This window comes from Nicotiana attenuata, chromosome 9, assembly GCF_001879085.1.
Source record: "Nicotiana attenuata strain UT chromosome 9, NIATTr2, whole genome shotgun sequence".
NCBI classification, from domain to species: Eukaryota; Viridiplantae; Streptophyta; class Magnoliopsida; order Solanales; family Solanaceae; genus Nicotiana; species Nicotiana attenuata.
In genome coordinates, this window is record NC_031997.1 from 2,727,740 (window position 1) to 2,745,739 (window position 18,000).

Genomic DNA, 18,000 nt, shown 5'->3' on the forward strand with positions numbered 1-18,000 from the left:
GTTAGGATTCATTGTAAGGATCAAACGGTCATGCGAACCATACCCACATAGTCTACTCTAGCCACGGCACAAGGTGTTTTGCGCCTTCGATCATGTACCTTACATATCAAGCAACGAAAGAAATTTCTATACTTTATTACTGCGCATTTTTCTTCTTCGATCTTGGATCCTAAAGCCCACGGGCTACCCCTACTCAGAGACTGTCAAGCCTACGGACTGCCCCTACTCAGGGACTATCGTCCGATGAAAATTTAGATGACCTGGGACACCGAATCCCGGATGCACCAAGCGTATTAGGCAGTGCCCGAATACGAAAGACTACAGCCACCCTAAAAACGGCTCGAAGATGTCTGAAGTCCGTAACTAGAAAGTAAGGCCCTTAAGAAAAATCGAAACCTATTAAAAGGTTACCCTCGGCAAAAACATCATCTAAAAACACTTGAGCATCTTAATGGCCTTCGATTTTACCAAAGATTCGAAGCCATAAGTAACCGGAAGTTGCATCAAAATCGAGCTCCATTCGGACCCCCGAAAAATGAATGCTCTAGAACTACATCTGATTTTATGGTAAGACATTTTTCAATATGCAAATAGAAAATTGCAAGTAGATGCCGGAAAAGTAAAGACACGATATTGCCGAAAAGGGAAATCTTTTATATATTCCAAAATATGTTTACAAAGGCACGATAGAACGACCTCAAAATAAAAAAAATAATACATAAGGAAAAATTGAAAAAGGACTAAGGCATCTACGCCTGGTCTTCTCCGGGGCTCGACTCATCGCCAGAACCGTAGGAAACCTCGGAACCCTCGAAGACTTCAGGACCCCCAAGCTTGTAGAGTTACTTTGCCTCGGCCTCGAGTCTCCTCGCTTCCTCAATCTCGACTGATAGGTCAAAACCTCAGGCATGGATCTCTTCGAGGGTCTCTCTCTGGGATAGCCACTTTATGTATTCAGTCTTCGTCTTTAACCAGGTCTCAGCTACCACCACATCAGCCTTATACTGGGCTAACATTTCCTCGATGTTATAAGAGGTTGCATCCAATTTGGACCTCAGTGCGGCATATTCTTGTCCGAGGGCATCCCGTTCCGTGATGGTCGAGCTCAGTTGTGCCCGGAGATCATCATTTAATCGAGACCACTTATCGGCTTTGTCCTTTGCCACCCGGAGTTGGTTCTCGGCCGATGCAAGCTTCGTTTTTGCAGCTTCTTTATTTGAGGCCAGCAGGTCCATCCTGCCCTTCCACGCCTCGGTCGTGGCCTTGACCTCATCTATCTCAGCCCGAAGCAGGTCGATCAGGTCTATCTTCTCTTGGACCTGCGAAGTTGTGTTGTCAGTCACCACGACTAGCTACTCGTTTTTAGCCTCAAAGATCTTTACCTTCTCAACCAGGTCGGCGAGTTCCCACTTCAGGTTCGAGGCCTCCTTCTAGGCTTCTTCCAGCTCGGCCTGGAGAATTCGGAGGTCCTTGAGGGCCTCGTCCTGCTGCTCACTGAGAGCCCTGTATATGAGCTTCTTCCGGACTTACTCTCTGAGATCGAACTCAAACTGGATGATCTCCAAGCGGGACCGGAGGAAGCTTTCATGATGAAGCGTTGAAGCTTGAAAAAATAATGAAGTCAATAGAGCACATCAAAAACCAAGTAAGATTCACAAAGGGGTACAAAGAGCTTACGCCTTACCCGGTTAAGCGCTTGTTGTGCCTTGTTGAAGAGGATCGACGTGCCAACTACATTCATCTTTGCCTGGTCCTCCTCGGTCACCAGGCATCGAAGGTAGTTGGATATGCCCATCGAAGGAAACAGGTTCCGAGCGTCCTCCGAGATTGTAAGAACGACCGCTCTCTTGCGCTCGGGGTCCACGCTCGGAGCTGGAATTACTTCACTAGTTTTGGGCTTGAACACGGCTCGCCTGCTCCCGATGGCACATCCTTTTTCGGGACCTCCAGGTGACCAAGTCCGACAAAATCCTCCACTGCGGCCATATCCATGCCGTCGAAGAACATGTTGAGGGCGTCATCTGGCCCTGCGCCATCTCGCTTGATTTCTCTTCGCCTACTTGGGCTTCTTCGAGTATGGACGCGGTATAAGAGGGGGTCTCCACGATGTCAATGACACTGGCTGCCTCCTTCGGGACAGGAGCGGAAGCCGCAGCCTTCGTCTCTCCTTTTGGTTCCTGAGATAGAGGGGGATCGACCTTATGATCCTTTTTTCCGGTCGTCGCCTGCTCCCCTCGTTAAGGGTCGACCAATGAGCAATAAAAAGGTCATCGTCCTCGGGCTCATCCCTGAGCTGATAGAGGGAATTTCAGTCTGGTACCCTGGACTTGGTGCTCTTCTTGATTTTCTGGACCCGAATGGTCACTTTCTTCTTTTTCGCCTCGGCATCTGGGGAACCCGAGGACTTTCTTTTCTTCTTCTTCTTCTTCTTCTTCTTCTTCTTCTTCTTCTTCTTCTTCTCCTCCTTTGTGGTAGCTCGGGCTGTCCCGAAGTGGAAGGTTCGGCAAGCGAGGACGGATCCTCGTCCTCATCCAACGGCCTGAGTTCGGTGGTCTTGGGCAAACCTGTAAGAAAAAAAGAAGTCTTAGCAATGTGCAAGCTAAAAGAACGAAAGAAATTACTCGGGAAAGAACCTTACTATGGGATCGGGCCTCCCATTTCCCCTTCTAGAGCTTGCGCCATGCGCGCTCGGAGTATGGCATCTGTTTGTAGATCCCCCGGATCCACTCCTTGAAGCGAGGAACAGCATTGGGAACTTGGGAAAAATAGTTTCTCGGCGACAAACATAGGCAACGAGAGAAAGAACAAAAGGAAATAACAAATACTCGAGAAGGAAAATACTTACGGGATGCGTTCCACTTCTCCGGGAACGAAAGAAACTCGGAAGCGATGAGGTCTTCGATTTTCACCCGAACAAACCTCCCCTGCCATCCTCGATCTCGGTCCTCATCGATGCTCAAGAATGGAGCCTTGGTTGTTCGGAAGATGAGCTTGAACAACCCCCATCGAAAGATTCGGAGACTGTATAGGCGGAGTAAGTGGTCGAGGGTGAACCGAGGGGCTTTAGTATTGTTCACGAAATGTAGTAAGAGGATCACGATCCTCCAAAAGGACGGGTGGATTTTCTCAAGGCACACCTCGTACCTTTTGCAGAAGGCAAGGACTATAGGGTCCACCGGGGCGAGAGTGAAGGGGTAACTGTAAACACTTAAGTACCCCTCCATGTGAGTAGTGATGTCGTCATTAGGCCCGGAGATGACCACCTCGTTACCCTCCCAGTTATAGTCCGCTCGGACTATGGGTAGTGCTTCCTCAGTAACGGAGTATATGTATCTCCATGCTCCCTCGCCTCACTCCTGTTGACTAGAGGCTTTCTCGATGTTGAAGTCGTTCCTGATAGAGCACCCCCCAGGTACGAAGCTCTTCACGGAGGGCTCCTGAGCCAGCACGGGAACGGCTTTCTCGGCATTTGTGGCCGAGTGGGAAGATGAAGGAGAAGTCTGTTGAGGCACTGACTTGGAGGTTTTTGCCATCGTAATCTGGGAAACATGAAGGTTTGGAGAAAAATATGAAGGTTTGGTGAAAAATATGAAGGTTTGGTGAAAAATATGAAGATTTGAATATGGTATGAAGGTCTGGGTTAAAGATCCAAAGAAAATGTACGAGGATTAAATGATGAAAATAAGAAGGTCTAAGGAGAAATTTATGAAGATTTGGAGGAGTGAAAAGCAGTTACAGAGTTCGAGGGTAAATCCTGGAATCGGAAAATGGAAGACGTGAAGAAGGGTCGGAGCTTTAACAGAGGAAGAACAATCAATGCGCGTTGTTTCGCATTCAAGGACGGTCAACCAGTGACTGACATGTTTCCGTAGTCAGAACGACGCGACAGATGGGATGTTTCGATTGACCCGTCATCTCGGTTGTAAAGTACGAAGGAAGGAACCGGGGTTCATCTATCGTTTCTCATCGTTTCGGTAAACCTACTCTCCGGAAAACGAGGGGACTATCTGTGTACGGGTAAAATCAGGGGTAATGTCTACCCCGATTTCCCGGTGAGAAAATGGAGGAAGAGCACGAATGCACGAGATTGTAATCGAGGTTAGAGACCCTTCGTATCGAGATCCAGGAAGAGTGAACGGTGTGCTCGTCATCGGGTATGATAAAGTGATGCGCCCCGGACCGAGAACGAGTTCTAAGACTTCGGGAAATACGGTAAATGGTTACACATAACGAATAGAGGGCCGTGATATTCGCACTCAACCAGATATCACGGCGCAGATCTCACTCGAGGTCGATTATGGACCTGTAATTACTGGGAAAGGAAGATTTTTACCCTTTTTAGACTTATACTAGGGATGAAACTCTCCTACTATATAAAGGGGAAGTTTTTCTTTTGTAAGACACATTGTAACACATAAATCAAAGCAATACAATTTTATTTTCTGCTTTTTAGCTGCTATTGTTAAAGTTCTTGTTTAATTATTATGTTCTTCATTCACGACTGGGCTCGAACCGAGGGTCCAATCGAGGACGAGGTCACTATTCAATCCAAGTTCAGGCTTGGCCATAACATCAATTTGTTTGATCGTTTATTTCGTCTTTAATTCATTTATCTAATATTCTTTACTATTTATGTTGAATCAAACCACGTATCGTTAAAACCGCGTACAAATTTAATTGTTATCCAATTTCGGGGTAAACAGGAACTGGAAATAAATACTAGGAGAGGAAGTGCCATACTAAGGTACAGCACATTTAACTTTTAGCGCATATTGCTCTCTATCATCAACCAATATACTACTAGTAGCTAATAATTTTGAAGTCAATAAATCACCCGCACGCGTGCGATTGTTTTGTGTCAAGATTGGTTTTTGGAGTACTTGGACGGTGGTGCAATCACTTTATTTTCCACCACCAGCAACAATCATCTACCGAGAAAACAAAAAGGTTGATTCTTTCTCGCTATTTCTTGACGAATGATTGATCCAAAAAGGTTGCTTGAACTTCGCTACATTCGACAGACTCATACCTCTTAGGCTATACCGCTATCTTGAGGATTTTATTCAAGAGATTTAACCCAAATTAATAAAGATAAAAAAAAAAAAAAAAAAAAAAAAAAAAAAAAAGTGGCAAGTAAACTAGATTATTTATGAAAAAATAATGATATAGAAGAATCTGTTGAATTCTATTCAAACTGGATATACGTATTTGCATTTTAGGAGACTATATGCATGCACACGATGTATCTAATTTCATGGATGATCACTCAACTTTCACTTTATTGCTCTAGCTATTTTTCGTAATGAAAAAATTACTTAACTTTAGTTATAAGGTATCATGAAAGTCATTAAACTATTTTTATAACCAAAAAGTCACTCAGCTTGCCTTAATGTCAAAAAAAGCCATTATTAGGAGGAAACAGTGGAGATATTCTTATGATACTTAGATGAAGTTAAGTAACTTTTTCATGAATTTCCCTGACACTTGAGAAAACTTGAGTGACTTTTTCATTATAAAAAATAACTTTGTAAATTTAGTTCAATAAAATAAAAATTTAGTCGCCATCTGTTAGATTATCCCTATTTTATCCTTAAGCGCAAGCCACAGATAATATGTTCATGGTAGTATGTTGTATTCCTGGATTGAAAATCTTGAATCCGTCTTTTGATAGATTTCAGTATCCTTTTTCCTTTCGAATTATAATTATTGTGATTGGAAGCTATATATATATATACACACTTGTTTTTAGAGTATGGAGCCACAATTATATGCATAAAATTTCGTTCATCTAAGGCGATTCTAGAATTTCTAGAACATGGGTGCACCACTAAAGAAAGGAGAAAAAATGTATTAAGTGTAAAAGGAGAAAAAATGTATTAAGTGTGGATTGATCCCTTTTTCTCAAGGTAAATAACTTAACTTTGAACCAAGTTGACCACTTAGCATTTTTGGAGCATGGATGCCAACAAATAATATTACACAAATTCTAGAAAAATATGTACATAAAATATTTAATTTGGCAAAGAAACTATGGGTTCACGTGCCCCGTATTTTAGGCCTAAATCCCCCCCTGTTCCAGTTCCTCTCTCGCTTTCCTATGTACACAAATTTATGCTCTTACAGCTTCTTGTTAGTTACGATACTCCGTTGCTTAGGACTTAAAAATGAGAAGAAACCCTATAGCATAGAGTTATACATGTTGGAGTTGTATTTCGTTCATTTCATCAGAATGCTTCAGAATTGTAATTCATTTGTTAAAACGATCATCGTCTTCGCCAGAAACTTGTACGAACAATCATCGTTTTTTATAATTTCGAATCTCATATGGATTTACAAGTGCTAGTATTATTTCTTATTTATTTAATAGACACTACCGCGCATATAATTAAATACAATATTAAAGAAACTTAGGGAGGCACGACTAAGTGGATTGCTGATTTGGTAATACGTGGTTGTTACTTGCTGAAAAAGGTCGTATTAATTAGGGCCAGACACTCCCACTTGAGAGGTCCTAAACTATATACATACTATTTGTCTTTGTTTTGTTCCTTTTTCCTGCCCATTACTTAGATACTACTCTTTTATCCCTTTAATTTTAGACAATTGTAGATTTGAAATATCATTGACTTATAGAATAATTACATTTTTTTGCAACTTCATGGTGCTTTGTTAGGTGATTAAGCAATGGGGATGAATGTTTGAAGAGGTGCAAGGTATACAGCTGAATAGTTTAGAAGACTAATACTATATAGTTTTCATCACCAATCACAGTACGTGTAAACAAGTGTGATTGAACTTGTTGAGAAGTGATTCAAAAATGTTTGACCAAGTCTTTAGGAGTTTGTTAGTTGATTTCCTTTATTTAAGCAAGTTTAGATATTGATTAGCTTTAGTGGGTAAGTGGATTAGTGGAGCTAGATTTTAGTATTTTCAGTTTCTTTGTAAGCCTATTTATAGGCAGTTCTTTTACACTTCGTATTATCAGAAATATAAGAATTACAGTAGCTTTTCATCTCTTTTTGCTCTATTTTTTTGTTTACTTTCTCCTTATAATTCTTTTCTTATCCAACAAATCTGGTATCGGAGCCCCGTTCTTTTCAAAATTGGGTGAGTATTTGAGTGAAACTAGAGAGAAAGTGTGAGAGCAAAAGAAAAATGGCCGTGAATGGTATTTCATCATCTTCACAACCACTTATTCCAATTTTTATTGGTGAAAAGTATGAGTTTTGGAGTATCAAAATGAAAACTCTTTTCAAATCACAAGGAGTTTGGGAGCTGGTGGAAGCAGGGTTTGTGGATCAAGCAAGCTCTAACGAAGAGGTGGAAAAATTGAAAGAGATCAAAAAGAAGGATGCCAAAGCACTGTGTTTCATTCAACAAGCAGTCCATGACACAATCTTTTCAAGAATTGCAGCAGCAACTACGTCTTCGCAGGCATGGAAGATTTTGAAGAAGGAATTTCAAGGTTCAGCTAAAGTAATTACGGTAAAATTGCAGACTTACCGTCGTGAATTTGAAACTCTTTCTATGAAAAGTAATGAATCTGTTCAAACTTATTTGTCTAGAGTTTCTTCTCTTGTTAATCAAATGAAGTCTTATGGTGAAGACATATCTGAAGAAATTGTTGTTGCAAAAGTTTTAAGGAGTCTTACTCCAAAGTTTGAACATGTTGTTGTTGCGATTGAGGAATCTCATGACTTATCTGATTATTCTTTTGATGAACTAATGAGTTCTTTGCAAGCTCATGAAGAAAGGCTCCTAAGGTTACATGAAAAAAATGAAGAAAAGGCATTTCAGGTGAAGGGAGAGTCCACCCATCAAAAAGATAAGTCAGAAAATTTTTCTAATCGTGGTCGTGGCAGAGGTGGTTTTCGTGAAAGAGGTCGTGGAAGAGGCCAAGGAAGAGGTCGAGATAGAGGAGGATCAAATGAAGAGAAGCAAAATAGGATATTTTTGTGCAATTACTGCAGAAAGCCAGGTCATAAGGAAGTTTATTGTTGGCAAAAGCAGAAGGATGAAAATAACCAAGCAAGTTTTGCAGAAAAAAATGACGATGAGAGTAAGTTGTTTATGGCATTTTATAGTGAAAAAGAAATTCCTAACGATGTTTGGATTTTGGACAGTGGATGTTCCAATCATATGTCTGGAACAAGATCATTGTTCAAAGAACTTGACGAGTCCAAAAAATCAGACGTGAGGCTAGGAGACAACAAGAAGATCCAACTTGAAGGCAGAGATACTGTTAGCATTAGAACCAGCCAAGGTAATGCTAAAATATTAGAAGATGTGATGTTTGTTCCTAGTCTATCTCATAATTTGCTTAGCATTGGACAGCTAATGGTTAGCGGATACTCGATTTCTTTTGATGATGGTTTTTGCACTATTAGAAGTAAGAAATCTAGACAAACCATTGCTACAGTTCCAATGACTAACAACAAAATGTTTCCTTTAGAAGTTTTAATGGTCGAGAAATGTGCTATGATTGCTAGTAGTGATAATGATACTAGGCTATGGCATTTGCGTTATGGACATTTAAATGTTAATGGACTGAAGCTATTGAGCCAAAAGGAAATGGTTTTTGGATTGCCAAAAGTTGAGAATCTTGATTTTTGTGAAAGTTGTGTTTATAGAAAACAAAGTAAAAATATTTTTCTTATAGGCAAGTCTTGGAGAGCTTCTATTTGTCTCGAGTTAGTACATGCTGACTTGTGCGGTCCTATGAGTATTGAGTCCTTAGGGGGAAGTCGATACTTTTTGCTTTTTATTGATGATTATAGTCGTATGAGTTGGATATATTTCTTGAAATTTAAATCTGAAACTTTAGAGAATTTCAAGAAATTTAAATCTTTTGTTGAGAAGCAAAGTGGATGTAGAATCAAAACTCTTCGGACAGATAGAGGTGGTGAATTTATGTCAAATGAATTAAGTTCCTTCTGTGAGGAAAATGGAATACATAGAGAGCTCACAGCACCTTATACACTAGAGCAAAATGGTGTAGCCGAACGTAAGAATCGCACAATTATCGAGATGGGCAGAAGCATGAAGCAAGCTAGAGGTGTTTCAAAGTCTTTTTGGGCTGAAGCCGTTGCCACTGCTGTCTATGTGCTGAATATTTCACCCACCAAGGCAGTTCTTAATCGAACACCATATGAAGCATGGAAAGGTAACAAGCCCAAGGTAAGCCACTTACGTGTCTTTGGATGTGTAGCTTATGCTTTGGTGAATTCACAGGCTCGACGCAAGCTTGATGAAAAATCTGAAAAATGTGTCTTTGTTGGTTATAGCACACAATCTAAAGCTTATAAGCTATATAATCCAGTGAGTGGAAAAATTATAATCAGTAGAAATGTTGTGTTTAATGAAGATGCAAGCTGGAACTTTAATTCTGGAAATGAAAGTTCAAATATTCAATTGTTGCCTACTAATGATGTTGTTGATCAAGAGCATGTAGCAGATCCTTCTTCATGAGATCCATCAATTGTCTCATCAATGCAACCATCAACTTCTCCAACATTGGAAGAACCTTCAGCTGAGCCAATTCCATTAAGAAGATCAACAAGGGATAGAAAACCAAATCCCAAGTATGCTGACAGTACATCATGTACTTTCGCTTTGCTTGTTTCAGATCCTATTTGCTTTGAAGATGCTAAAAAAGAGGATAAATGGTGCAAAGCTATGGAAGAGGAGCTATTAGCTATTCAAAAAAATCAGACCTGGGACTTGGTTAATTTGCCAGAAGGAAAGAAAGCTATTGGGCTCAAATGGGTGTTTAGAACCAAGTATCATGCAGATGGAAGCATTCAAAAACACAAGGCAAGGCTTGTCGCAAAGGGCTATTCCCAACAACAAGGTATCGACTTTGATGAAACCTTTTCTCATGTTGCCCGCTTTGAAACTGTTAGAACTTTCTTAGCTTTGGCTGCAACATTAAATTGGCCAGTGTACCAATTTGATGTTAAATCTGCCTTTTTAAACGGTGATTTGGAAGAATAAGTTTATGTCTCACAACCTGAAGGGTTTGTAGTTAACGGCAAAGAAGATAAGGTTTACAGGTTAAAAAAGACACTTTATGGCTTAAAGCAAGCGCCACGGGCATGGTACTTCAAAATTGATTCTTATTTTCAGAACAGTGATTTCGAAAGTAGTAACAATGAGCCTACTCTTTATATCAAACGAGAAGGTAAAAATAATTTTTTGGCGGTATGTCTTTACGTTGATGATATAATATATATGGGTTCACGTGAGTCTATTGTGGCTGAATTTAAAGATTGCATGATGAAGAATTTTGAGATGTCTGATTTAGGTCTACTGCATTATTTTCTTGGTCTTGAGGTGAAACAAGGAATTGATGGCATATTTCTTTCACAAAGAAAATATGCAACAGATCTTTTAAAAAGGTTTAATACGGTGAATTGTAAAGTTGCTGCTACGCCAATGAATATTAATGAGAAGTTGTGTCTTGATGATGGTACTGAAATGGCAAATGCAACTTATTTTAGAAGTCTTTTTGGTGGTTTAAATTATTTGTCTCATACGAGGCCAGATGTTGCTTTCTCTGTTGGAGTAGTGTCAAGATTTATGCATAGTCCAAGCAAACTTCACCTTGGAGCTGCAAAGAGAATACTGAGATATATCGCAGGGACAATAGATCATGGAATTTGGTATTCTAAGGTAACAAATTTCACATTAACTGGCTTTACTGATAGCGATTGGGCAGGTAACATTGATGATAGAAAGAGCACATCTGGTTTCTTGTTTAATCTCGGATCTGGAGCAATTTCATGGAGTTCAAAGAAGCAGGAAGTGGTGGCATTATCAACTTCAGAGGATGAATATATTGCAGCAACTTCGGCAGCTTGTCAAGCAGTATGGTTAAGGAGACTTGTTGCAGATTTCAATCAAAAACAAGCTGATGCAACTGATATATTCTGTGACAACAGATCTGCTATTGCAATGTCGAAAAAGCCAGCATTTCATAGCAGAACAAAGCACATCGATATTCGCTATCACTATATTCGGAGTCTTGTTTCTACTGGAGAAATTACTTTGAAGACTTGTGGTACGAATGAGCAAGCGGCAGACATCTTCACAAAGTCACTTCCGCAAGCAAAGCACGAGTTCTTCAGAGGTCAACTTGGAGTTTGCACTTTTGAATCAAGGGAGAGTGTTGAGAAGTGATTCAAAAATGTGTGACCAAGTCTTTAGGAGTTTGTTAGTTGGTTTCCTTTATTTAAGCAAGTTTAGATATTGATTAGCTTTAGTGGGTAAGTGGATTAGTGGAGCTAGATTTTAGTATTTTCAGTTTCTTTGTAAGCCTATTTATAGGCAGTTCTTTTACACTTCGTATTATCAGAAATATAAGAGTTACAGTAGCTTTTCATCTCTTTTTGTTCTATTTTTGTTTACTTTCTCCTTATAATTCTTTTCTTATCCAACACTTGTACCTAGCTTTGGATATAGATTTTGGTTTAAATTATTACATTCATCTTACCTTAGACTAGACAGATTCCACGAAACTCTCTTTCCCTTCTCACACCCAATTTCTTTAACACTTGTACATTTAATTATCTTATGATGGTGTGATCTTCTAGTCAAGTTTTCTGTCTTATAGATTGAAAGAAGAGGGTTTAAGTCATATAGTGTTCCGTGAATAAATATATTGAAAGAAGAGGGTTACGTTTCGGCAAATAATAAAAAGGAAAAAGAAATGAGAGAAACTAAAAACTTAGAGAATGCTTGAAAATATACAGCCCAAAATTCATCTATATATCGCATATTTCTAGACTGGCTAGAAGTTGTGCCTTCCCATCGCAAAAACATAGAGGAAAGAGAAAACAACCAAGGAAAATTTAAACAGACACAAATTTACAACAACACCTGAAAGACAAAAAAAAAACTAGGAAATATAATGGCTATACATAAAATTTTACGAGCAAATATTTTCATGGGATCTTGATATTCTTCTAACAAAACCACTTCCCCTTCTTACACAATAATCCATACTTGAAGGAAGAAGTGGTGCTTGTGATTTTCCATAAGAATTCCAGCACAATCCCTGCTGAATTCCCCGATAATTCAACGATGGTTTTAATTGAATGTCAATTAGATCAACGTCTGTGCATGGAGTTGAGTTACTGCAAGCTAGATGAATTGGCTTGGCAGAGTAAGTTCCTATTATCTGATTGAACTTAACGTTGGATATTGCTACAGCTCCTGTTTGATTCTTGCACACATGCTTGTCACAGTAATATTGATCAATCATGATTGGAACCTTAACATCTGACACTTGAATGTTCGAAAATGATATGTTCTTCACAGATCCAAGACCACCCTACAAACCAATATAGAAACTAATGTTATTTCTTGTTACATAAATAATTACTAACTTACTAACAAGTTATAACTTCTACACATTGTTCATCTAAATGAGTTTAAGTTATATACACCATCTGTATAAAGATTATTTTACACTGGCAGGTCAGCGAATGGATATCTACATGTAAGCCTCCTTAAAATGTGAGAGCTGTAATCTCAAAAATAAGATAAGGTATCTGCTACAACATGTAATTAGAAGATAACAACATGAAACTGTCTATAAAAGATTGGGATTAGTACCCTGGAAGATAATGCATATTACCTGCTACATTAGTTGAAATTTACTAATGGTATAAAAAGATTTTACACTCCCAATGTATAGAAATTAAATACTTAACTAACTACGAGTGTCAGAAGAATTTAGGTTAACAAACTGCCAATTTTTAATATGTAGTTATGTACTATTTTATAAGTTTCGAGCACCCACCTGCCATGTCTTAATCCGTGCACCATACATAGTGCTTTCCAAGTTCACGTTCTCAACAATGATGTCTGAAACGCATGCAACGCTTTTATCTTTACCTAGTCCTCCGAGGCTGGGATTATCATAATATGAAAAAGCAAATTAATTAGAAACTACATATAATAAGCATATCAAACTCTAATAAATAAATCTGAGTTTACTGCTAATATACAAGCATAATTTTGCTTCATAAGATAAATGAGTGATTAATTACCTTATCCCATGTCCAGGACCACAATTTATGTGATGGACATGAATATTGGAGCAACCAGTTTGAATTGACACGCAATCATCTCCTGGTAATTCAAAGAATTATTGAGATTAGAAGAATGATGCAACCTTAATTAGGTCATTTCTACTACCAAATCTTAATAAGTTTACCTAAAGTATCCTAATGGACAACAACATTGGATTGAGTAATTTAATCACTTTAATATTTTAGTGGTGTACCAACAATTGGTTCAAGGATAAAGTTAGGTGTCAATTTTCTTACTATTATTAATTATGTAAGCTATGGTACATAGGCATTTATACACCACGAATCACTTGGACTACGTTAAATGTTCTTTATAATATTACATACTTTAATGTTGGGGGCAAGACAAAAAGTTAGTTTAGTGACCGTTTATCGTTTGAAAGAGGAGGCTGACATGGGACCTTTAGAAACTTTATCAAAAGTGCACGTGGTAGCAACTATCGTATATACTTTTTTGTTCTCCTTTGTTTAATCAAAGAAAAAGAACAAAATGAAAAAGAAAATGCTACAATTTTTATTCTCCGCAATCCCAATTTATGTGGCGGGATTTAGATTTTCGAGAGTCAATTTGAGTACTTTATATGTAATTTTCAAATATGTAAATTTCATTTTAAAACTTTTAAAAATATATATTTAAATTTACAGTCAAAATTAAGGAGTTTGACTCTCGTAATCCAATTTATGCTAAATAAGTTGGGACTGAGGGAATAGTTAATTAAGCCAAGGTAATTAATAAGAAGAATGTTTACCTGTTCCTATATTGGAATGATGGATCTCAACATCTTGAGAATTTTGAAGGTGAATACCATCAGTGTTTGGGCTACTTTCTGGTGCAGAGATTGTAACGTTATTGATTTTTACTCCTTTAGAGTTGTCAAATTTTAGGTGACATTGAGGACTATTCATAATCTTGATATCACGAACCGTCACATTATAGCTAGCATAAAATCGTAAAACCTGTCATCCAAAATTTTAAAAAGAAAAAGTTATTCATTCATAACTGCATTCAACTAATTAAATAAAGGAAGACACCTTATATATTCTACTTACAGTCGGTTTTATATCAGGAATGCTTTTAGATGTCTTCATCTCCTGTAAAAAAAAAATATGAAATGAGAGAAGAATATTATGATCATTAACATGAAAAGATGGTTTTAGTATCTATGCAATGTGTATCTTTTCGACCAAAAAAAAAATGGTTTAATTTAGTGATATTATGTGTTGGGCTAAACCAGCCCAAATATACTATTAACATAGTATGAAATTATCCGCTTTGGTCCGCACCTGTACGTTTTTTTTTCTTCTCAAAAGGTCGCACATCGTACCATTAATTAGGGTATCCCTACACTTTATACATACCGTCCCAACCTTTTCAGCTACTAATATTGGACTTTGTTCGCACACCCAACATTATAAATAAAATTAATGTAGAACTTTATTCGCACACTCAATACTATGATTAGGATCGATATATTGTGCCCATTCTACAATTAAGTTTATGGGGGGTAAAACACCGACTCTCTCCTTCATGTGTAATAACATAAAGCATAGTATCATTTTTACACATTAACATTGCGAAAGAGCTCTTATACTAAAGGTCATTTGAATAATAACCACAGGTAACTATTCACAAAAATGTATGATTAATAACTTAAAAAATAAAATATGCTATGTATTACAACATATTAAAATAAGTGATAGTGCCAAAGTTCTTTATACAGTTAATATGTAGAAGTAATATTGTATTAGAAGTAATATAAGGGTTCTCATTAACCTCCTGCCTCACTAAGGCTGTCGTTTTTTCTTACTTTGTGTGTAAAGTTAGAGTAATATTCTTAGAGGTACAAAAGTACAAACCTGGAAATAATCAATTTGAGAAAGTTTCCACCAGTTATAGCCTTGGCCATCAAAAGTGCCAGTTCCTTGGATGGTAAAATTGTGTATCCACTTGAAATTCAACCATTGGAACAAGCTGGATTTGGGCCAGGTTCCTACTTTTGAAGGAGCCAAGAGAATTCCATCTACCTGCACTTTAATTATTTAATTCCACAGAATTCTAATAGTAACTTTTAAATCATAAAAAAGGGGAACTTTTAGCCGGCAAAGAATATATATTTCCTGTTATATATACTTTTTGCAAGTGAAGAGAAAATTAATCTTTTAGGGCGTGGGTATTAGAGACTGTGAAAGATGAGGGAATAGAATATTAATTTATAAACCTGAAAAATAAAGTTAGGCATGCATGGTCCTTGAAGTGTAATGGGACTGATTAAGAATTGGAATTCTGAAGGAATGTGTAGAGTAGCCCCTTGGACTTTGCAAGCAGCTTCCCATGCTGCTTCAAGTGCCTATACATATATCAAAGAGATGAAGATTTTCTCCATGGTTAGACACTAAGCTCAATACTGTTGACGAAAACCATAATATGGGATTGGAGTTATGTTTTATACATAAAATTTTTAAAGTTTCTTTTACTCTATTAATGTTGTTTAATCAGTATTTGAGAATAATGATTTGTTCATCAGTTTTTCAAAATACCAAACTGCGATATTAGAAATACTAATAAAATACTGAAAAACATGTTTAGTTTGAGGAGAATTTCAGGTGATATAACGGTTCACTCACAATACTTCAATTTTATTCCAAGTGAAACATAATCCATATCCAAACCAAATAATTTACAAATACGTTTTTTGAACTTAAACTTCAGATACTATCTATTTTTTCCAGAATTCAATCAAATAGTGTCTAAACACCTGTAATTGTCTTTTAAATGATTTAATAATATGAACAAATTTACACTCTCAATATCTAAATCTTGAAGTCTATTTCCGATTTCAACTTTTATTCCAAGTGAAATTCATGTCCAGATATAATAACTTTCAAAAACTCTATTTGAACTTTAACTTCAAGTACTTTTTCTCTTCCAATTTCAAGAAAATATTGTCCAATCACCTAAATTTATATGTGACTGTCTTTCAAATATCTAATTATATGAAAAAATTTACATTTTCAGTGTATAAAACATGAACTTTATGTAATTAGCTTTGCTTTACCTTGGAATCATCAGAAACTCCATCACCTTTGGCTCCAAAGGACAAGATATCAAAAATGGGAGGCTCTGTAGGGTAAAAACCATGAGAAGGAGCTGGAGTTGGGGTGGGAGAAGGAGTCTCTGAACAACCTGGTGCTTTATTTCCACCTCCATTTTTCCTATGTTTGTGGTGTATTTTGCTCTTCTTTGTATGGTGTTTCCTAGCCTCAACTGATACCATTGTAAATGTAGTGAAGAAAATAAGTAAAAGAGCAAGGAGAAAGATTAGAGGAGAGTGTTTATAATTCTTCTTCATTTGAAACAAAACTGTTAAAGAGGATTAATGTTTCTACTTCAGGTGGTTACTATGTTGGAATTTGGAACTAGGAAGTAGTGAAATACTGAAATGAGGTGGTTATTGACACTTTATATAAGACCATTCAGCCAAATATACCCTTATTATCATCTCAAATTGCTAAAGTGCCATTCCAAGTACTTACATGGGTCCCATTCAAATTGTAAAATGGATGTCACAATTTTTGGTTCAATCAGAATTATTTGTCAAAGAGTCTGAAAGCAAAAGAACAAAGAAAAGATGAACACAAGTATATTCTAAAGGTTCACTTTATTCTTGCTTTTTAAAAAAAAGAAATTCCCTTCGCAACTTTTTTTTTTTCAATCTTATATTTCTTATAAATGTGAAAGTAATGTAGTAATATATGATTCTAACATATGCCTAGTTTTGTAGGAATTAATTATAACTTTTCTTTTGGATTTAATTTTAACTTATCTGCAAAGAGTTGTACTAGAGTTAAATCAAACAACGCATACTTTAAATGCCGGTAGTATTATAGTAAGGCTAATGATTAAAGTAACGAATAGGTATATATTTTCGGGCCACAATAACTCATTTTCTATATGAGTGGCCAATTATGGGTTAGGCCTCTTGATAATTAGAAATTAGTTAATTCTTCATCATATGTCAATAATTTTTATTGCAGCTTCTTCGCTTGTGTCTCCTCATCATTGAGAAGCTCTTTAGTTGTGTCTCTTATATTAATGCAGTTTCCAATGTGCATAAGGTTGTCCATTAGGGTCTGTGCAACATAGTGGACATTAGACTAAAAGATTATTAATGTTTATAATACTAGTACAACTTTGGGCTTTGGATAGCTTTTGAAACATTATCTTGGCGTTTAATGACATGCAGAGTAAGATAGCCAAGAGTACCAAACTGTCGTACCAAGATTCTCACTAACTCTAATTGGAATAATCTATTCATTATCCACTAAAGACCAATTGTTTATGTCGTAAAGTACCTTTCCTCCTAATTGAAAAATAGACTTTTTCGTAAAGCAAGCGCTGATCATTCTATTTTTCAAAGTGTATATTCCTGTCTTTTGGAAAAAATGGTTACATAAATGCTTAGTTATGGAATAGTGCTTTGTTCAATGGATGGTCCTACTCATACAAACTACGTTTAGTCCCATCAAAATAGAGTTTGACTGCTTGTGCATTTGTCATATGTAGTTAAGTGGTTATGGTTTCCAGGTTGATCATGACAGTTACAAATGAATATAGAAGGATGTTATATATATGTTTGACCTTACATTGAGAAAATATCAGTCTCTATCTGTTAACTTTAGCATTACATAGTGCATATGATCAATTAGCTCGCTATTTGCCTATTTCAAGTCCATGCCCAATGATCTCTTTATATATGGCCAAGTAATTGGCACTATGTTATATTGTAGGAGTATTATAAGATAGTTATATATATATATATATATATATACACACACTAGTTGCCGGCTCTATACTAATAGTAATTATCGTTTCAAAATTGGATATATAAGTGTTAATAATTTTGCT

General features: G+C 37.0%; 1 protein-coding gene across 1 annotated transcript; it reads right to left on the bottom strand.

The window, feature by feature from the left end:
* On the bottom strand, positions 11,746 to 16,506 carry LOC109232728 (polygalacturonase At1g48100). Its single transcript, XM_019398470.1, has 8 exons — positions 16,151 to 16,506; positions 15,314 to 15,442; positions 14,952 to 15,119; positions 14,145 to 14,186; positions 13,844 to 14,051; positions 13,053 to 13,134; positions 12,803 to 12,911; positions 11,746 to 12,331 (listed from the first exon to the last, which is right to left on the bottom strand). Exons 1-8 carry the CDS (start codon positions 16,442 to 16,444, stop codon positions 11,927 to 11,929), a joined length of 1,437 nt encoding a protein of 478 aa, XP_019254015.1. The 5' UTR covers positions 16,445 to 16,506; the 3' UTR covers positions 11,746 to 11,926.

What these genes read in the sequence shown, in the direction of transcription:
- LOC109232728 (XM_019398470.1), bottom strand. Translation starts at nt 16,444, where the DNA reads ATGAAGAAGAATTATAAACACTCTCCTCTAATCTTTCTCCTTGCTCTT. An exon ending in GGTCCTGGACATGGGATAAG is followed by an intron (nt 12,912 to 13,052) that starts GTAATTAATCAC and finishes TGATAATCCCAG; the next exon opens with CCTCGGAGGACTAGGTAAAG. An exon ending in CACGGATTAAGACATGGCAG is followed by an intron (nt 12,332 to 12,802) that starts GTGGGTGCTCGA and finishes ATTGGTTTGTAG; the next exon opens with GGTGGTCTTGGATCTGTGAA.